Genomic DNA, 15,725 nt, shown 5'->3' on the forward strand with positions numbered 1-15,725 from the left:
AAAAGGGTGATTCCAACTTTGTTTAGGTGGGAGTGTCAAGTGGTGAAAGGGGGAAGGGTTTGCATAAACAGGGGAGTTTCAGTATGTGCACTACAAACATAGACACGGGGTAGATAGACATTGATTTGGAGAGCAGCATTTACAATGGATCTGAGAACTGTGTGTGCTGTGTGTTAGTGGAGGATTATATCTTATAGTGATATTACTGTAAACTTAGTAACTAAATCATTTTGACTAAGGTATGTCTCACCGCAGGGACATGAAAACAAAACCTTCATTGCAGCACATTTGTAAATGCAACACTGACAACCGATGTCTCTGAACAATTCGTCTTCACTCTGTATGGGCCAGTACAAACAGCCAATCTCTATGCTGGAATTTACACAAGGATCTCATTGCCGTGACGCAGCTTCCAGTTTAAAAAAAAAAACTGAAGTACGAATTTGCTTTAAACAACGTAAAAACAACCAAATGTTTTTAGTAACAGGGACATATATATCTCAATATATCTGTCAACATCTCAAAAAATGCGTTTTGGTGTTTCGTGACCCTTTAGAATCGAGGCATTTTCTTGACAAGTACAAATATTGTTTTGTTTTCAGTCAAATTTAAGTTTTTATTTCTTGAAAGAAGCTAGATGCCAATGGGTAAGTAAAATAATCTTATTTCAAACAGAAAACAATTGGCACATAATTATTTTTTTGCTTATTTTGGACTAAAAACAAAACAAAAACTATAAAAACGCATGTTTGCGTTGTAAGATATTTAATATAAGCTGGCACCGTGGCTCAGTAGTTAGCACTGTCCCTCACAGCAAGAAGGTTGCTGGTTCGAGTCCCGGCTCGCCTTGTTTTGGTATGAGTTTCCCCCAGAATCCAAAGACATGCGATATAAGTGAATTGAATAAACTAAATTGTCCATAGTGTATGAAGGCATGTGTGAATGAGTTTGTATGGGTGTTTCCCAGTGATGGGTTGCAGCTGGAAGGGTATCCGCTGCGTAAAAAATATGCTGGAATAGTTGGCAGTTTATTCCACTTTGGTAACTCCTGAAATAAAGATTTAGCTGAAGAAAAAGGATTGAATGATATAAACTACGACAGCAGATTTTTAATAATCCTATTGTGCTAAAACACTTCACTCAGCAGCACCAACATATGTCATTGCCAAGCACGTCATATTAAACTGTAAATACTTTTATTAATATTTAATCATGTTTCAGCACTTCAACAATCATTTCAAGTTACCTTTTTTTTTTCAAAGTCCTGAGTATGAGTTCAAACAAAATCTCTTTTTGTATTTGGTCAGCAAATACTTTAAAATGCTTCTTGAAGCATAATATATGTTGATTGTAAAAACAACACCAGCACCACTATGACCATAAGAGTGCACAGAGACACAGCACAGCATGGCATGCAGAAGCATCTAAAACGAGCAGAAAGAGAATATCGGGCTGGGAAAAAAAAGTTGGCAGCTTGGTTTCGCCCATTTAAAAAAAAAAAAGTCTTTAGTCCTTCTTCTTTGACTTGTGGTTTTTATTGAAACTGAGGGACCTCATGGAGCCAAACACTTTCCGTCCGAGGTCGCGGAAGGATCTGGAGCGCGTGAGAGGAGCTGAAGGTGGAGGCGAAGGCGAGAGCGATGGAGACGAAAGAGGAGAAAGCGAATGACTGCTTCCCTCCAAACTCTGAGAGCGAGAGAGGTGGAAAAGACTTGCAGTAGAAGAGTGATGTTTCTCCTCCTTCCGAACAAGATTTCGAGCACGCTCCGAGCCTCGTCCTGCACGGCTGATCTCAAACGATGAACGCCACTGATTGCTGTCCCGCTTCTGCGAGTGTGGCTCCAGAATTCCCTGAGACTCGCTTCGAAATAATGCTCTTCTAGACAAGCGGAGGCTTGAGCTCCGACTGTCCCAACTCGTGCCTTTCTTTTTGGAGTTATTTCCTCTGTGATCCTGCCTACTAGATGAAGTTTCCTTTAGCGAAGTGTGCCTCCAGCTGAATCCTCCAGCTCTCACATCTCTCTCATCTTCATCATCGTCATCTTCCTCTTCTCGCCCCCAAAATCGAGTTTCAAAGCCTTTCCAAAATTTCCCACCTTTTTTAGGAGTTTGAGTACTCATTTCATCCTCCCACCCGGAGCCATAGTCTCTTCCCGAATAGCTACTAACTGTTGAAGCTCGGATAAGTTCTCTGGAGGCATGTTTACCCTGGTAAAGTCGCTCCCCATCGCCGCTCCTCCTCCAGCCTCTATCCTGAGGTCTCCATCCCGCTCCAGTGTTCTGTCTAAGGGAACCTCCACGAGGCCGAATCGGACCCTCCAATGGGGAACTGCAAGGGTGAAAGCGTGGAAGAGAGCACTGGGATGGAGAGTCACGGCGAAATACTGATAACTGAGCAGGGGTGAAGGGTGAATTCGAGAGTAGCCTTGGAGGAGAGTGGACCCTGGTGTGGGAAGAGCCTGGGGAGGATCCTGGGTCTGATTGATTATGTGGGAAAGGCAGGATTGGAGAAGACCGAGGAGTGGGACCTGAATTATCTGAACGAGGGCTTCCTGACTGCGACGTCAATGTTGAATGGCAGTCCGAATGGGAAACTTGTAGGCGATGCTGTTGAGATATGTAATCTTGTCCAGTCCAGGTGTTCGACTGTGGTGTTCGATCTAACCCAAACGAATGCTGAAATGAAGACCGAGTGGATTGCATTGTAGGAATGGCACTTGGAGAAGAAGAGCCTACACCTCTTTCTCGTTCACTCCCAAAACATTCGGTATCCAGCTCCACTCCTTCCTCCATCAATCCAAGAACTACAGACCTCGGCAAGCCTGAAACACGAGAGATCTCGCAGACAACTGCTGAGTCCTCATTGAGTTTGGGAGGACTTTCCAAAGCTTTAATTGGAGGACAACCTTCTGCTTCTTCCCTTGAGGCTCCACTCCAATCCAAAGATTTAGAGAATCCCACTGACCCAAAAGATTTCCCAGGAATCTCCAGAGACCCTCGATTGCTCACCGAAGAAGGGCAGGTGGAGATCCTTGGTCTCCTGCTCCAGTTTGGAGTAGTAGTAATGGTGGATGTTGAAGAAGACGGAGATGCAGTTGGCGTGACTATATTTGCAGAAAGATGTCCGCATGATCCCGAGACCTCTTCCTTCACATTTTTAGCATCGACACTTAAAGTCTTGTTCAGATTTGGATTGAGGTTCAAATTCAGATTCAGGTGGAAACTGATGTTGAAATCTTCGCCGGTGACTGAGGGCAAGTTTCCGAGGTTGATGGAATTGCGACTTGCACGTTTCCCAATACTGCTAAGACTAACTCTTGCCGAATTTCCCAGGATTGATTTGCAAGGAGTCATGCTACCTCCGGACAAGCTGGAAGAGGAAGCACTTCTTGGGTGGAGACCCTCATAACCAGTCCCTGCAATGTTTATTTGGGGTCCACGACTGGAAGCTTCTGCAGCCACCCTGCAGTGATGCTGATGGACTAATCGGTTGATGTATTGCTCCAGCTGAGTAAAGGAAGGAGATGCTGGAGGCTGGATTTTTACAGGATTTTCCTCAAGCTCCGACTCCACAAGCTGCTCGGTTTCTGGGCTGGGGGACAGGCGGGTGGGTGAAGGATCCTGGCAGGTGGTGAACAGGGGGCTTTGGAGGGCCACTGCGTGGAGTGGACTAGGGTAAGGGTACACCTCTTTTGTCTTCCGAGAAACTAGGTCAGCACAAAATTTGGGGTCCAGCTGAAGCTGTGGACTGGAGTTGGAAGAGGGTAAAAGAGAACCAGGGTGAATCCCTCCCAAACTGGAACAAAGGTCTGTCAGGAAGATGAGGCTACTGAGCTCAAGATCCCCTGTTCATAAAAAAAAAGAAAAAAAAGAGAAAGTTTTAGCATTTACATTCTCTTTTGTTTCGTATGCAATAAATTGTGCTTTAAATTATTTACATATACATATTTAATGTATGTAATGTTATGTAATGTATGTATGAGTTTTCTCTACATTAGATTGTGTCTGTTTAAAGGAATAATTCAGCCCCCCAAAATATTCTATCATAATTTACTCTCTCTTCACTTCCGAAGTTTCTGTTTGAGTTTCTTCTGTTTCTTCAGAACACAAACTTTGATATTTTGAAAAAAGCTAGAAACCTGCAACCATTGACTTCAATAGTATTTTTCCCTAATTTTTTAACGTTTTTCCCTACTATGGAAGTCAGTGGTCAAGTTTTCAGCTTTCTTTAAAATATCTTTTGTGTTCAACAGAAGGAAAAAAACTCAAATTTTTATAACACTTAAGGGTGGACTATCCCTTTAACTTTTTTCTGAGCAAAAAAGGCTCTCATACCTCTACTATGATTCACAGAAGAAATCTACTGGAATGTCTTTCAGTTAAACAATAGTTTATCGACATTTGTCAGGGATATTTAGATATGAACATCATGAAATATAAAAAAAAAACTAGAGTTTACCCATTTGTCAGAAAAATAATACATATTAACTAATGCCAATGTAAAAGTATAATTGTGTTTTAATGTTCATTCTATGTATACAATCTTACATTTATAAATACAAACTGAGGGTAAAAAAAACTAAATATTATGAAATCACCTTTAAAATGGTCCAAATTAATTAAGTTTTTAGCAATGTATATTTCAAATCAAGAATTAAGTGTTGATTTATTTACAGAAAGAAATTTACTAAATTTCTTAATAGAACATGATCATTGATTAATATTCAAATACTTTTGAGCATTAAAAATAAAAAAATCAACAATCGATTGTTCCCATAAAATGTGTTTTTGACAAAAAATAAACCTATGCAACAAAATTTAGTCCGGTTTGGTTGGTTTTATGGTCCAGTGTCTCAATTAATGCTTATGGACATTGGCTGTTCTTCATTTCAGTGGTCCCCAACCTTTTTATCACAGCAGACCAGTCAACAATTGCCAATTTTACCGCAGTATGGGTGTGCGGGTGGGGATGTATGTAGATTGCTAGGCTACCATCAACTGTTTTCTTACAGGATGGCCAGCTGACAAAACATTGCTGCAAGCTGAAATAATTAGTCCACCGAAATGTGTATATTCTATACAAAGTATAAAGCTGATCTGTCACTCGATGTTACGTGACGCACCATGCACTCAGCATTCTGAAAACTTGAGATGTGCGCGTTGCTCTCAATATTCAATTGAATTCAATTCACCTTTACTTCTATAGCGCTTTTACAATGTAGATTGTATCAAATCAGCTTCACATAGAGGATTATAGTGAATTGAAACAGTGTCAGTCCAGTTTTCAGTGTTTAAGTTAAGTGTGGTTTAATATTCACTGCTGTGAGTCCAAACACTGGAGTAGTCCATCGATGCGCAGCTCCACGGGTCTCGAACTATGCAAGCCAGTGGCGATAGCTTGGAGGAAAAAACTTCACCAATTGGGCAAAGTGAAGAATTAAAAAACTTGAGAGAAACCAAGCTCAGGCACGACCATTTCTCCTATGGCCAAACATCTTGTTCAGAGCTGCAGTTTAGGTGCCGGAGGCTGGAGAAGCTGGATGTCAGCGAGAGGCAGGCACTTTTTTCCAGGGGTTTCAGAACAGCGTAACCGCTACTACGTCATCGGGTGGGCGTGGCCTATCTGTGAATTTGCATAGGTCACGGATTATGCGCAGATTGTGAAAACAACCGTTTAATTCAGATACCTGTACGTTATCGCAGGGGTTTCATGTCCACTGCCTTTTATATGCAGTACTTTAAAATAGCTATACTAATCGCAGGTGTTTCATGTGAAGTCATTGTATGTTATATTAAACAAATTAACTTAAGATTCCTCTCAGATTACATTAATACTGTTATAACTTAAGATACCTGTCCTGATCTCTGGGGTTTTGTGTCAAATACTTTATATATCATATACAGTAACATCAGATACCGGTCCTGATCCCAGGTGTTTCATGTATGATAACTTTTATATTATATACAGTAACATCAGATACCTGTCCTGATGCCAGGGGTTTTGTGTATGATGACTTTATATAAAAATAGAAAATAAATATGTTTTATGTTAATTAACTAAGATAGAGTAAGAAAAATTAACCACGGTTTATAAAAGAAAAATGTGGTATTTATTTGTTTAAACATGACTGAATACCATATTTTAAACTAAAAAAACACGGTTAATCTAATGTACCACAACCATTATTATTATTATTTTGTGGTTTACCATGGAAGTACAAAGCCCAGAGACTTTATTGTTTACAGTAAAACGTGGTCGGCTGTTTTTGCTAATGAAATCTTTAAAATATAACATTATAAAAACAAAAAATAACCTGTAAGATTGTTTTTTTTTTCCTTCGTTATCCACCGTGGTAGGTTCTTTATCCATAATAATCCTGTTTGAAATGACAACGCAAAAAAATAACCTGTACTGCGCATGATCGGTGACCTCTCAGTATTGTTTTTTTTTTTAAGGGGGCGTTTCCCAAACACAGACCGAGCCACTCCCATTTTATGTCGTGGTAATGAAACCCTTGGAATTTAGTGCATGCCGTCAGCGAGAATCATCTGTTCTCATGCAGTCTCATGCTCTCCACTCCTCCATGACCACCACAGAAGCTGCTCAGGATACAGTCTGGTCCAGGATTATGGGAACCTTGAAATCATGTCCTTGCAAATCTTGATTCAGCGCCAATCAGTGGCGCTGCATAGTCTCTGGGGGCCTTGGATGAGTATCCCCAGGTGGATCCCCATCTGATTTGTTGACAACCGGGCGGTGGATCCATTCCTTGGCAATTTGTGGGTTCTTCACTAGGCCTTTTCCCCTCGCAAAGAAACTTTCCAAAGACGTCTGTTTCTTAGTCATTTTGCTAGCTTGTGGGTTAAATTTTGGCACTCAAGTGACTGAGATGTAAGCAAGAGAAAATGGCCACTTTTCAAAGTAAAATATGGTTTTGACACAGATAATAAATAAATATAGATTTCTTGTGCAGCCTGGTACCACTTGATCCATGGCCAGGGGGTTGGGGACCACTCCTTTAGTTTTTTACCCTCAATAAATGCTTACTGCTGTTGTACGGTTTCTGCAATTTTTTCATCTTTGTCCTATTTCATTTATGCAAATGTACAAATTAATGATTAAAATGTGGTACCAGTGGAAAAGGGTCTTCTGTCGTGTTTATCCAATGTTCCCTCAGAAGCGTCTGCACCGTGAGCTTCAGCCTCCCTCCAGTGTGTAGCGCTGTGATCCAGAGATCGAGGCCTGCAGCCGACTCTCACAGACCCTCCAGGAGCCTCGCTGGACACCGAGAAACACGAGTCTGACAGTGAGCTTCCACTGACCGAGTAAAAACCTGACCACAAAAAAAAACAACAACCACACAATGAAAGATGAGCTGAGAGCGAGCAGCGCCTCAGGCTGACACATGATATAAATGATGGGACTGCCATTAAAGCCAGAGTTAATGTTTGCCAGAGAAAAGCGAGAGACCTGCCAAAAACAGAGAAACAATGTGTCATGGTGAAGTTGAAAGGTCAACACTGAATCATTTGTTTCAAAACTGAGCCTCCGGCCATTCAAACTCATGAGTCATATATGCTTGTGTGAAATGGATTACAATTTCATGCGGGCCTCGTTTCTCCTGGAAAGCTGAGAGGAAAATACTTCAGATTTTGGCATTTCACTGATTATTTATTTTCCCCGCTGGCTGACGAATTTCTGCTTTTTGTTTAAGGTTTCAGTGCTGAAGTGTTATGTTATTGCTAAAGTGTGTATTCTTTCCAACATTATGACTGAATTGAGGCAACTGCAAAGAGATAGATTTTCTGTAAACAGGGTTTCTGCAGATATCAAAATATCAACTTTAAGACTTTTTAAGACCATTAAGTATTAAATTTAAGACCTGTATCACAATATCAAAAACATGCATACACATAAAAAGAGAATGCAAAATAAAGGTAAAATAAATGTATTCAAATTGAACAGTACTAAAGACAGGTTAGATGTACCATTGAACTACAGAAAAAAAAAAAAAAACATCTTAAAGCTGATTTATACTTTCGCCTGGCGCTGCATTCCGCACCTCACGAAACAGACTTTTATACTTGACACGTTCACCATTAAGATATTCTTTTAAATGACAGGGAATGGTCAACAGAAACAGACAGTACAATCAGACGGATAAACAGAGTAGAAAGTTTCCGGAACTACGTCATATCATTAATATCACTGAAGATTTTTAAAATAATTATTTTTTATTATTTTTAATAATTATAAATATTTTTATAACCATTCAAGATGTAGGTTAAAACATCTTGACAAAAAACAAAAAAAAAGATCTTGACAAAAAAAAAATACTAATACTACTAATACTTTCCTTCTTAGACTTTACAGACCTGAAACTTGCCTACAGCACTCATTCATTGTTGCTCTTATAGTTGTGTAAATTGCTTCCTTGTCCTCATTTGTAAGTCTATAAGTCTTATGGCAAGAATTCATTCATTCATTCATTTTCTTGACGGCTTAGTCCCTTTATTAATCCGGGGTCGCCACAGCGGAATCCAGCAAGTTTTTACGCAGCGGATGCCCTTCCAGCCGCAACCCATCTCTGGGAAACATTCACACACACATTCATACACTACGGACAATTTAGCCTACCCAATTCACCTGTACCGCATGTCTTTGGACTGTAGGGGAAACCGGAGCACCCGGAGGAAACCCACGCGAAGGCAGGGATAACATGCAAACTTCACACAGAAACGCCAACTGAGCCGAGGTTCGAACCAGCGACGTTCTTGCTGTGAGGCGACAGCACTACCTACTGCGCCACTGCCTCGCCCCTATGGCAAGAATAAAAGCAAAAAAAAAAAGGTACACACTAAAAATACTGACTTTCTTTTTGCCCACTCAAACATTCACACATTACTATCTGGCTAGTTTCTGTCCTCTACTTATAAGATAAAAAGGCAATAATGGTCCAACATTTCTGACCATTATCACCAATAAAGCCTAGAAATTGTGCATCGATACATTGTAAACTGATATGTTCATACATTCCAGTTATCAAAGATATCATTTGTTACTACATTTTAGTTTGTACCTTTTTTTTTTTTTTTTTTTACAAAAAATGTTTTAAATTCAAAATTGTAACATAAACATCAGTGTAAAACCTATGAATTGTGGAAAAACATATTCTGTAGTATTGTTTAGAGCTGAAGCTGAGTTGAACTGTTCTTTTTGTGTGAATGCTGAGGAAACGGTAGTATATTCACTTTGTTCATGTCATTACATTCAGGAGTTTTGGAATAATATGCATTTCTTTTCAAGAGTAAGCTGTAGAAGAGTAAAAAACGTACACACAGCATCTTAAAGCATTCATTCTTTCATTTTCTTGTCGGCTTAGTCTCTTTATTAATCTGGGGTCACCACAGCGGAATGAACCGCCAACTTATCCAGCACGTTTTTACCCATCCCTGGGAAACATCCCCAAACACTAACCCAGAGCACCCGGTGGAAACCCACGCGAACGCAGGGAGAACATGCAAACTCCACACAGAAACGCCAACTGAGGCATCTTTAAGCAATGCCTGCTAAATTCTGATATTTGAAATTATAATAACATTTCACAATACATGTATTTATTCTCTAAAATAATAACTTCCACAAACTTTTAACAGTATTTTTTTCCATTTTTGAGGCTTCAGGTTAGTCATCCATCGAACTGAACACAACACAATGCCAGGAATAACCAGCTGTGACGAAATAATTATATAACTCTCCAAATGCCAAATACTAAAAAGGGAAACAATACAGCAGAACAATGACTAATAATCAAGAGCTTTGGAGGAGCACCTCGACACGGCATGGTTCAACGGCTCTTCAGCCTTGATTAAAGCTCTGAACACACAAAACAGACACGAGTGCTCTCTTATGAAATTATTTTGTGCCAGTAAAAAAAAATGAATGTAGCTTAATATACATTCCCAAAAAACATCAAAAATATACCATCACAAAAAAAGAAAAACACTGAATAAAATGCTCTCCAAATATGCTTTCAAGAGTTCACACTTAGCTGATGATTGATAATAAAGCTAGTTTGGCGTGCTGTCCCGGGAGAGAGCCCTGAGCTTATAAGATCCTCGAGCCCTGGGCTCCCTCCCGTTGCAAGGCTTGAGTGGAGTTTGAGCTCAGGTAGATCTCGATGACTCCCCCTCTTGCTTGTTGTAGCTAAGTGTCAGATATGGATGCTGAAAGGTGTACTCAGAGTTTAGCTAATGTATTTGGATTAATTGTTTAGAGTGAACTGTGGGAGGAAACCGGAGGACCCGGGGAAAACCCACGTGACCACGGGGAGAACGAGCAAACTCCACACAGAAATGCCGTCTGGTTTGGAAAGGAATTAAACCAGGGGCATTCTTGCTGTGAGGCAACAGCGCTAACCGCTGGCCACCGTGACGCCCGATTGAAAGGAGGGAAAGTAGGGTTGGGTGGGGGGGTTTCTTCAAGACGAAGATATTAGCCCCTTTCACACAGTGATACCGGTAAATACCTGGAAAACTTCCGGAACGACTTTACCGGTATATTCAAAAAAGCGCTGTTCACACAGGCGAGGACGTTACGGACATTTTCCGGAAAAGAGCATTCACACATCCATTCCAAAATACCGGTAAATTCTGACATCATTCACCACAAATGAGCTTTAAACGGCTGCGCTTGTATTTGTAAACATTTGACTAAATTACAAACTCTGTGGATGATCAATATTGTGAACAACTTTCGCAGGATCACTTTCGCATGTCGAGATGTTCATAATATGTGCGTGTACAGGCGCTCACAGGTTGTTTCACAGGCACACGCAAAGCTTGAAGGTAAACAAACAACGGCTTATCATAAGCATCTCATCGATGATTATTTACACAGTTGGCATTAAGAAGAACATATAAACGTTATCTGACTAACTTCTAGCAGCTAAATGTGTCTGGAAAAATATTCAAAGGCTTTTATTCTCACAAACCGCGCGGACGTAAATGCGTCTGACTGTTGTGATTGGCTAAAGCAGACGTCTCACGTCAGCACGTTCTAGACGTGCACGCGCTTATTACGGCAATCTTCCTCCTGCATTCACACAGCGCAGTATTCCGGCAAATTGCCGGTAATGTTACAACTTCTCTTTCCGGAAAATAGCCAGAACGAATTTACCGGTATTTTCAAAAAGGACCTGTTCACACATACAACCTTTCCGGAAAATTGCCGGCAGGTCTGTATGTTTGAAAGGGGCTATTGAGATGAGAAAAGTCTGGTTATTTATAGTGAGTTAGGAATCGTCTGAGAGGATAATCAGTCATTAGCTAAAGTTGGAACAGCTGTGAACAATCATAAGCACGTGATCCTCTCGAAATTTGTTTATAAATAAACTTCACTTATTCTTTAACAATTTTCAAAGATTTGTTTTGCAAATCATCATTTGAGTATGCAGTTTAGTGAGTAATGCTCACCATATTTTGGTACAAACATCAGTGGGTGGCATTAACAGTGGTCGACTCTGATTGGCTAGTGAGATTTTGATGGACAGCTCTGACAGTGTGTAGAGAGTTATTGATGGCTGCTTTCAAAGAACTGCTTCATGAAGCTTTGAATCGTTTATGAATCTTTTGTTTTGAATCAATGGTTCAGAATGCATTTCAAACTGGCAAGGTCGTGTAAATTTCAGCAAACGTAAAGCATACTCACACTATGCTATCCGAACCGTGCCCATGCCCGTTTCCTGGATCGTTTGAGAAGTGTGAGTGCTCTGAATCGGGCTTAGGCACGGCTCACTTGGTCAGCCCTGGCAGGTTGGAAAAGGTGTGCCAGAGCGCGGTTCACTTGGGCTCAGGTGCGATACGCTTGTATCGAGTGCAAAGCACACTATGAATGATTGATTTAGTAACGCAAACTTCCCTCTTGCTCCATTTATTTTACGCTTTGTTCATTTTTACTGGCACAATTGTAATTCTATACTCTTCTAAATGAATGTGGAGGATGAGCACCTGAGCTGGGTCTGGAGTCGCTGCCAGTGAAGTCTGGAGTTGGAGAGGAAAGCAGATCAGACGGGACGTCCCAGGACAGAGTGGACCAGCGGGAGCTTATGCCCTCTCCTGTAGAGGCCAGACAGGACAGGTCGGGGTTTGTAGGAGACAGACTCTGAAACAGATGGAGGAGTCCTGTTACTACACATGCAAATCTTGTGTGTGTGTGTGTGTGTGTTCACATTGCATCTGTAGATAAACACTAATCTATCATGATGATGCATCCCAGAGAGAAGCAAAGCACCGCCTACTCACCTGTCAATCAAGACCTGCATTAAAACAAAGGGCTTTTTGTAAACAGTTTTGAACATCCAGTGTCATCCAATAAAAAAAAATGAAAGAGAAAATGCATGCATGAGTCAGTGCACAACATTACAGAATATCAGCTTCATATCCAGGTGCAATGTGAAATATGCTGTTTAGAGCTAAAGAAAATGTATATACACACTTATTCTGACCACCTACATTTGAAAATATAAAAGAATAAGTGTTTATTCCTTCATTCATTTTCTTTTTGGCTTAGCTTTATTAATCAGCGGAATAAACTGCCAACTTATACAGCGGATGCTCCTCCAGCTGCAACCCATCACTAGGGAAACACCCATACACTCTCATTCACACATGGACAATTTAGCTTACCCAGTTCACCTATAGCACATGTCTTTGGACCTGTGGGGGAAACTAGAGCACCCGGAGGAAACCCACGCAAACACAGGGAGAACCAGCGACCTTCTTGCTGTGAGGCGAAGTGGGGTTATTTTAACATGATTAAATCTAAGCAGAAAATTGATACTTAATATTTTATTTTCACAAAAGTACTTTGAAAAATCTATGGGAATAAAATGAATTTAACTATTTACTTTAATTTTATTATAATATATTAAAAATTTATATATATCATTGTGATGCAAACACAAAAATGCTAAAAGAAAATCTCATATTTGAGCTATGTAATATTGTTAAAATAGTAGTAATATTGTTAAAATACCCCAAGGTTAATGCAATGAGTTATGTAATTGTTGTCATATAAATAACTTAATAATGGTGGAAAAGGGTTAAATAAATAATGATTTTTAGAGTATATATATATATGTGTGTGTGTGTGTGTGTGTGTGTGTGTATAAATGTATGTATATACATATACATACATACATACATATATTTATACAACAGTTCTGGCTGTTCATTCTGCTGTGGAGACCCCAGATTAGGAAAAAGCCGAAAAGAAAATAAATGAACGAATATACAACAGTTCTTAAATCTGATTGGGTGAAAGCTGTGAGATATTCCATTAACAGCACTCATACAGCCTCTTCACCATTTTGTATTACTCCGCCCACTAACAGTGACAGCAGATTAATAAACTCACTAAAGTTTGACAAATAGTGCAGCTGTTGGACAACATAATGTACTTTTGAGGCTTTTTAGATGAGAATGCGGTTGTTTAAATTCCAACTATGCTGTTTATAAGGATAGTGCCTATTTTAAATATGTATAATTTCTAATATTCACCGCGTTTACGGCCATCAGTCTGCTATACTAAGCAGAGCAAAGACAGCTGACTTTGTCCATCCTTAAGATGGCGTCAGAGACCACATAATAACTCCTTAAAGGAGAAAAACTATTTAAGTAAAAAAAAGAAAGAAATGCCCGTATGTGTTTAGCGCTTTCCTTATCGCAAACACTTCTGTCATAATTTTATAGACATTTCCCAGTATTTCTCTGTTGCAATAGAGATATCACAATAAATAACCCTGAAAAAGCTAAAGCAGCGCAATCACTACCAGATTACCAGAATTAAGCAGAAAACAGTACAGAACATACAAAGTTCGATTCTAATCTATTAACATGAAAAAAACTAACTAAACCGAAAAGAAAATGAATGAAATGATAAAGTATGCTGCTTTAACTAAGGTTGATTGTGTTCAATATTGAATAGAATAATGTCTTAATGCAGTGTGATTCTACATTTAACATATTGAATTTTTGTCATTTAATACTGTTCGACTCCACCGAAAACCTTAAAGTGTTGTTTATTTCAGTTTTGTTGTTTTGTTATTTTGCTTTGTTTATTTTATGCAGATGCACTCGCCTACAAATTCAATCAATTCCAATTCCAATCAATATAAAATTAGTAATTGTTACCAAATGGAGTCATCTTGTAAAACTATATTCATATCACAATATATATATACGTAATTGTATATAAATATATAAGAAATTAAGAAATATAAGATATAAGAAATTTTAAGAAATGCCGGACTTTCGCGAGTGAGTTGCTGCCGCGACGAGGCGGGGTGGAGGATTACGACACTGGCTCAGCATCATGACATTTATTAGTCATCTACGATGGATGATTTCATCGTCTATCGACCAAACCCTAATCTATTTATATATATATATATATATATATATATATATATTTATGTATTTTTTTTTTTTAAGACAACTTTCAAAGATTTTATAAAAGCATTAAATTTTTATATTGTAAATAATCTTTTTCTAAATAATAAGTGAATAAATATTTAGTAATAATGTACAAATATTTACCATTGCTGTTAAGGTGAGAGAAAGTAGCTAAATATTTTAGTTTATTTATTATATGATAAACTGAAATGTGACACCAATGCAATGTTTTTTTTCTCTTTCTCAAAAATGTCGTTTTCACAATTCTTTAGGACTGCATTGGGGATTGAGTGGATTGAAATTTTTAGGGAGCAGTTATTAGATTAACTACGACTAAACTAACCAATCAAAATAGATCTATCTTACGCTTTACCACTGACGACAATGCCTGACACATGCAGTCCTGAAATCAGAGACGCTCTCCTCGAAATACGACCACAACTACATGCATCTGAGATGTAAACAACACATCGTCTCGGCTGACCTCTTGTGATCAAATAACTTGAAACGAACGCTAATACCAGGATGAAAGTCATTTATCAGTGATGTATATATTTACAAAACAGTACACCTGTAGGAGGAAGCCACAGCATTAAGCCTGCATTTCTAAACAGTCTTTAACAGAGTCTCATGAAGGCAAAGCTTCAGTTAAAGTTCACTCAGAAGCTTTAACTCTCTTATCTGCATGAAGTGTTTCACTGTTCCTGATCCCAAACCTCCCCCTTACACAATGAGTCTCCCACTTCTGAGGAATCCCATCAAACCCTGAGACTATTGTGGTTTAAGTCCGATCGGCCTTCTGTCAGACTTTTAGCAGACAATGCAGGTGATGCATTGGCCAAATGAAAAAAAAAAAAAAAAAGTCGGGGGAGGGCCGTTAATAAGCAGAGGGCGAAGAAAGACAGATGATGAAACAAAGGACAGACGGAGAAAAGAAGGGGGGATAATGGCTTTAGAAAGACAGACTTTGACCAGGCTTATCTCTGCTCCAGCAGTTTACCCACAACTCAGACTCCAAAAATACACAGCTGTGGAAAACATTAAGACGACATGTTAAAAACTGAAAGTGTCTCTGGATTCTTTAGGAATGGGTTTAAAGTAACATGTTAATGTATGTTTTATTATATCAGAACATTTCTTTTAAAGATTAAAATAAACACATTTAAAGCATTTCTCCCCCTTTTCCATCAAATGTCGATATCTTAGAAACACTTTACAATAAGGTTTCATTAGTTAATGTATTAACTGACATGAACAAACAATGAACAATA

General features: G+C 39.1%; 1 protein-coding gene across 1 annotated transcript in view; it reads right to left on the bottom strand.

Moving 5' to 3' along the window:
• Nucleotides 1–1,179: 1,179 nt before the first annotated feature.
• Nucleotides 1,180–15,725, bottom strand: part of si:ch211-168f7.5 — a 29,614-nt gene continuing 15,068 nt past the window's right edge. The window contains exons 2-4 of the mRNA XM_087282009.1: nt 12,010–12,163; nt 7,134–7,334; nt 1,180–3,845 (exon numbers count right to left, since the gene is read on the bottom strand). Of these exons, the coding sequence (XP_087138135.1) occupies nt 1,507–3,845; nt 7,134–7,334; nt 12,010–12,163 (2,694 nt within the window). The 3' untranslated portion in view covers nt 1,180–1,506. The remainder of the gene's footprint in view (nt 3,846–7,133; nt 7,335–12,009; nt 12,164–15,725) is intronic.

The sequence above is a fragment of the Danio rerio genome, chromosome 14 (genome assembly GCF_052040795.2).
Source record: "Danio rerio strain M-AB ecotype USA chromosome 14, GRCz13ab, whole genome shotgun sequence".
Classification (NCBI taxonomy): Eukaryota; Metazoa; Chordata; class Actinopteri; order Cypriniformes; family Danionidae; genus Danio; species Danio rerio.